The 6,509-nt window shown below is 38.9% G+C and overlaps 1 protein-coding gene across 1 annotated transcript in view; it reads right to left on the reverse strand.

The window, feature by feature from the left end:
* Positions 1-350: 350 nt before the first annotated feature.
* Positions 351-6,509, reverse strand: part of LOC123980364 (sialoadhesin-like) — a 9,699-nt gene continuing 3,540 nt past the window's right edge. Inside the window, exons 2-5 of the mRNA XM_046064719.1 lie at positions 3,198-3,479; positions 2,825-3,085; positions 1,180-1,326; positions 351-575 (exon numbers count right to left, since the gene is read on the reverse strand). Coding sequence (XP_045920675.1) covers positions 553-575; positions 1,180-1,326; positions 2,825-3,085; positions 3,198-3,479 — 713 coding nt within the window. The 3' untranslated portion in view covers positions 351-552. The remainder of the gene's footprint in view (positions 576-1,179; positions 1,327-2,824; positions 3,086-3,197; positions 3,480-6,509) is intronic.

Below are 6,509 nucleotides of genomic sequence, written 5' to 3' on the forward strand. Positions count from 1 at the left end.
AATACTTTGGTTTAAGACTAAATGTCTGCAAAACTGACATTCCCCTGAGCCTCAACCGTGTTAATAATTAGCTGAAGGTGACATGTTAACCAGCTAATTTAATTAACAACATTGTTTGTCCGCCTTCACAGGGCTGTTATTGTGGCTGTTATAAAATGTCCTCTGTGAGGATGTTGACAAGTTATCAAGTAAAGTCATAAATAAAAATGCAGCCACATTGGTCTGTGCTGCACAGTTTTGCATAAATGGTTGATAAAGCTCCAAAATGTTCATGTTGTCCAGATGAAATCTGGTTGAAATCAGCCCTATATAAGGGATCTTCATTACTGAAATACAATTCAAAACAACTATTCAAAAAACAAGTCTATTTATTTATTTTTAGTTGTTACATACAAACATTGTCACATAAGAATAAGAAATGTAAAAATATAAAATATAATGCTTGTTGAGAATTTTACGTTAGTCATGGTAAGTGGTTCAGTATATAACCTCGTATTGACCAGCATATATTGTATCTCCTCCTCTTCAGTCCAGCACCAGATGATTAGAAGCTCATATTTTTGCATCAGCTCGAGCTGCAGGAAAACCAGAACAGAGAAAGTCTTAAGTGGAGTCATTTTACGAGCCTTTCAAGTTTAAATTTCACCACCATTGGTTAAATTCCCTGCTTCCTTTCTACCACTGTTGCTGTGACAACCAGCTCTGTTGCTGCTGACTTCACCTAGTTTATCACGAAGCGAGGTTTGTGGGTAGAAAAACAATTTCTGAAGCAACTGTGATGTGAATGCTGTCTGTTGAAGGGCTTGGGCTAAACTGAATTGCTGGCTTAAAAAATTGAATAGTACAAATGTATGAAAAGCTCACAATAGGCTCTTCTTTCTGGTTTTCTGGTCTCTCAAGATCAACATTTTATTGAGGTCACCGTGGCAACCGATTCTGTATGGCTCGTCAAATCAGAAAAACAAAAGTGTCTCTCTGTTTTTTAATTTGTTAGTGTTAGCTGGTTAAAAATAATTTGGCTGCTGGGGGGAAATTGCTGACCGTGGTTTTGATCAAAATCTGGTTTGTCCAGGCCCAAGGAAAATATTTGCTCCTGGGCCCAGCATATCTACTTTACACTGCTGAGACAGACAGATCGATATATTCTGTTAATATCAAGATTTTCAAAGGTGTTCTTACCTCGAGCCCACTTTCGGTACATGTATATGCATATTATGAGTATGGCAGTGTAGAGGAGGAACAGCAGGATGAAACACACCAGCCTGGGCAAAGACATCAGTGGAGGAGGAGGAGGAGGAGGAGGGGTACTGACACCTGGAGGCTGAGCTGTGACGAAGAAAACAACTGTCAGAGTTTAAAATATGAAACATTTTCATCCTTATTACACAGAACTTTTAAGAACAGCGAACAAAAACTAAATGATACCATTATACTTGTACACCATACTGAATCTCAAATGTTGTTCCTGGACCTTATTGTGTAGTGAGGTAAAGTGATTTGACCTGTGTATTTTCAACTGAATGCGATGTACTTATTGTACTTATCATACTAATTATAACACGTTTGAACCAAGATATGTCTTTTCTTTTGTTGCAAGTTTATTGGAAACATTTAAAATTTCAGTTTTTATTGTCACCGTGGGGTGCAAGCTGCCAAGTGACTTAACGTTTTTTTATGAATGTATTATTTATGTTTTTGTGTATTTGTGTACTATCTATGTTATGTTTTTGTTTTTGTTATGCATGTGTGTTTCTTGACCCCCTTGAAAATGAGACGCTGCATCTCAAGGGGCTATCCACTAATAAATTCAAATAGAAATAAATTGCAATATAATATCTATAACTATGTTTTCAATGGTGTATAAAAACCTTACATAATGAACCGTTATGTTTGTATTACCTTATATTGCCTTGTGTCACTACGTTGAATACGTACAAAGAAGAAGAAGAACAAGTAACGTTAGTAGTAGTAGTAGTTGACTGGTTTATTAGAAGTAAGAATAGAATAGAAATTTGGACAAATAGAGGACCACACATATTTAATCCCAAAGACGACAGAGCGTGTCGGCCACCATAGCTTCTCCTGCGCGCTTGCAAAGGGAGGGGCGAGCCGTGAACGTACATATAACCAACTGTATACACGTTGTTATACTCTGCATGCTTTCTAAATGCAAATGCAATTAAATTATTGTTCATACTGTACATACAACCTTACATTCTCTGTGTCCACTTCTCTGTACGTGTTTAATAATGTCGCACATTTACACATTTCTGTAGAGGATGCTAACTTGTTTTAGAGCACGGAAAGTGACTTCAGGAACATAATTTATTTTTTTAAAAAGACCATTAAAGAATTTCTTTAAAGATTTAACAGCAACAACAGACTAACAGTAGGTACAGTACTTTGTAAATGAGGTATTATACTGTGTATGAAAGCAGTACACATATACACAGTAATTTTTTTTTTTTTTAGCTCTAGTATTTCTGTTTAGAAAATCTTCTAGATAGTTAAAAAAATGTATGTAGGTCTGTTTGTAAATTTGTGGCAAGTTTATACAGCTGTCTTTAACTTCCACATTAGGTGGTTTCCTTTTGCAAGCGCTCAGGGGGTTTTTATGCCCCCTGTGCACTTCCTTATGTTACTGTGCATGTCTTCTTTTTTGTTTTATTTTATTATACGCGCAAATAAAGAACTAAAATAACTGCAATAAATGCTGAATGAGAGATTGGTTGAGTTACAGAAGATAGTACATGTTTAATGCTAACACTCGACCTCACGCCCAACCAAACACATACTGTATGTAGAGAACAGAACTTTGTGTCACCTCTCACAGACAGCCAGCTCTGCAGTGATTCTCCTTTTGTGGGGTGTTCACACTTGTAGAAGCCTTTGTCAGACTCAGACACCGCGGGGAGGATCATCGTCCCTGCAGGCTCAGTTCCAATGAAAACACCATTTCTGTAGAACGTAGCAGGGAAATCTGACGTAGATTCAATTTGCTCTTTTTCCTTGTAGGAACAGTTAAGTGTCACTTTATCTCCCTTCGTCACAGGAAGTGCAGGGCTCTCCAGGATCACAACACCAGCTGAAATATAGAAGAATATCTGACTATAGTTTCCAAAGTCTGTTTAATTGCAAAAAATAAAAAAATAAGCAGAAAATAAACACAAACATGCTCCACACACATTTAGTATTACCTGTCACTGTGATGTTGACGGTGTTGCTGTACTCCCCCTGCTCAGACTCACACCAGTACACTCCGGTGTCTGATGGGTAGGCATCCTCAAGGAGGCAAGAGGACTCACCTGGGATCCCCCAGCCAAACGCGCACACTTCATAAGTGCTAAAGGAAGTGTTTCTTTTTACTTTCCAACCGCTGGAGTTTACTGCTGGCGCACAGCTTAGAGAGATGCGGTCATAATGAAAGAACTGAGATCTGTTGGGAGTGATGCTCAGTGTGGCTGCTGAGGAGGTCAAACCTGAAATAATATTTTTTTCATATTAATATTCAACTAAATGGCTACACGTCCTCATGCCCACAAGCCAGAACACGTTCACTTCCAAAACAATATTCTGTATATGACCATTGGAGGGTTTGTACCAGACCTTCCTCGTCACAGTTTCTTAAGTTAAGTACATGATCACAGTTTGTGTAGTAAAGATCCCCAATTTATCTCTATTTTTATTCACTTCCTTTCCTTTCTTATCTCATCACTGATTGGCTCCCACATTAACCTTTCATTCCTCCTCATTGACCTGGAGCGAGTTCAATCTCAAAACGTTTTGCACCGCTTTGCAACATTTTCGGATTGAACGATATGTTTCCTTGCAACGTTATGCAACGGGCTTCGAGGTATGTTTGCTCCCGTTTGGTGGGCGCGTCTGAGGTGTTACCCAATCAGCTGCAACAAGTTTGTAAACCCAAAGGCGTTAAAAAGGCAGGAAAATGCAGTGCGCTTGCGTACACTGTAGGGTGTCCAGAGAACCACCGTTTCAGTTGAAAAAAACATTTTGCTATGTTTTGTCTGCGCTGAAATCTTATTCACACTTTATTTAAGGACTGCACTCCCTTTCGCTCACTCTTTCACCTCCACAAAGGGTGGCAGTTCTGGTAAGAGAAGTTTAATGTACTCTTTAGTTTTATCCTATGTCCATGTTTATGAAAACTTAGCGTAGATGTTTATCTTTCCTTATTTCCTTGAGATGGACATGTGAGTTTAGTTTCCAATCTTATGTTTGCTTTCTTTCAGATTGAACAATTCATGTGTGTCTTTTTCCCTGATTATGTTGACAAATGCATCCTTTACATTGGAAGAAATAAAACGTTGTTAAGAGGATATGTGACAGGGCCAGAAATGGCCGACGATTTTTGTGACACCTGGTGTGTTTTTAATTTGGAATATTTTATTTGTGTTCTGTGTTTGTTTTAGCATGTTGTGTTTTAAATATTGGTGTGTTTTAATTAATGTGTGTGATTTCACCAACTGGCATGTCTGTCCCTGAACACCACACACCACTGACGTCAGAAAATGAACAATTAGCAACAGGTGTGGGCGCCAGGTAATAGGAAATACGATTTCTGATACCCCTAAAATGGACCATACAATTTACTAACTTTGACGTTAGTTGAACGTCTGTGTGCCCACATCACTCGCAGCGCAGCTGCTCCAGTCCATCACACGCTGGTGGAGACACCCAAGTTAATGTCAGTAGCTCTAGCTTCTTTAATACGCTTCTCTTTCCTACCTTCAGAGTTTCAGCATTTCCTTTACTTAAAATGAGCTATGTGATGTTAGCTAGCGGATAGCCCATCCTGTCATTTCATATTTTATGTAATTGTTAGCCAGCACGGGTGCTTGGGCGTGAGCTGTGAAATTGAGGATTTGTTATTGTAGATACACATTTTGACATCAATATAGTTTATTTGTAAGTATTTTGTGAGTCTATCTACAGTAGGCTAAGCATGATATGTTTTCATTGAGTTTTACCTGGCAAGGTAAAAGGTTGAAATCCAGGTCTGTTATTTCAGATTCATTTATATAGCGCCAATTTATAACAAGGCATCTCATTGCACTTTTTATACAGAGCAGGTCTAGACAGTAGCCTACTCGGTTTAGACCCAAAAATTTCCAATTCCCCAACAGTGAATGACAACTGTTTTTTGAACGCAGATTACATTTCATTCACAGTCAACATGAGCAAGAGGAAAGGAGATATTTGCTAAAAAAGTTGACACTTGAAATGCTGACAATTAGGAATAAGCTATGATAATTCAGACTGTGATGGTGTCTTTGGTTCCGGTTCAACATTGTGCGGGTCTATTTTGAGCGGTCACGATGGTGTCTGACTTTATGGCAGTTTTGCTGTAGAATAGTGACCGCTGACTACAAAAGTTGTCATGTTGTACTGAAGACCGCGCCTGCGCTGTCTGTACTAGGTTTTCTTTTTGACCTGGAAAAAAAGTTGACCCCCAGTTGTCATTGTATAATTTGAACCCACGATTACCCAACCCCACCCAGGACCTTCTTGCTGTGAGGCCACAGTACTATCCACTGGTCCACCGTGCTCATCTGAGCTATCATGCTGTAAGTTACCATTTTATTGGCAATAATACTGATCGGCTGATTGTCTCGCGAAGGTAAGCGACACATTTCTGTCAATGTAGCAAAACACAGCACCGGAGAATAAGATTACATACACACACAACAGGCTACTGCAGCGTTGCTCTGAAAAAATTCCTTCCATCTGTGAAAATCTGCACTGAGGTTTATCCTTGATATGTCTGCTTCTGTCCCGACTTCGTCTGGCTTCATTATGTTTTCACTTCTTTGACGACGAAGATTCATCCTCCGTCGGCTTGTGCTAAATAATACGTGCGGTCATCCATTTGTCTAAATTTCACGTCACTTCTTACTTCTAATAAACCAGATGCCTACTCAGAGACTTATAATATTATTATTTTCCTCTTCTTCGTACAGATTCAATATAGCGACACGCATCAACTCTGCCGGAATAATACCAGAACAAGAATGTAGGGATGAAATGCGCTCTGTAGAGCTGTTTGTCTCTATGGGCAACTGTAGAAACACGGCAACGTCCATGTAAGAGGAACTGTTCTTGATGTAAATAGAAATGGCTCATTCTAAGGTAATAAAAACATAACTGTTCATTATGTAAGGTCTTTATAGCCAACTGAAATAGTACATAGTTATGGATATTGCAGTTCTGTCAACAGATCCTCAAAACTATTACAAATTGAACCCTTTAATGTGTACTGTTGTAAGCTCAAGTATTTTTCAAAAGATGCCAGAAACAGGGACCTGGAGAGGAAGGGGGCCCACAGAGACTGCCTATTTATAGGGCCCAGAATTTTCTGTTACAAAAGTGCAGCGTTGTGAAATGGTCACAGTTTGTTTAGGTTTAGGCACCAAAACTACTTGGTTAGTTTAGGAAAAGGTTGTGTTTTGCGTTGAAATAAATACATTACGAACTGTATATCTCTTCTCCTT

Source organism: Micropterus dolomieu, linkage group LG12 (assembly GCF_021292245.1).
Source record: "Micropterus dolomieu isolate WLL.071019.BEF.003 ecotype Adirondacks linkage group LG12, ASM2129224v1, whole genome shotgun sequence".
Taxonomy (NCBI): Eukaryota; Metazoa; Chordata; class Actinopteri; order Centrarchiformes; family Centrarchidae; genus Micropterus; species Micropterus dolomieu.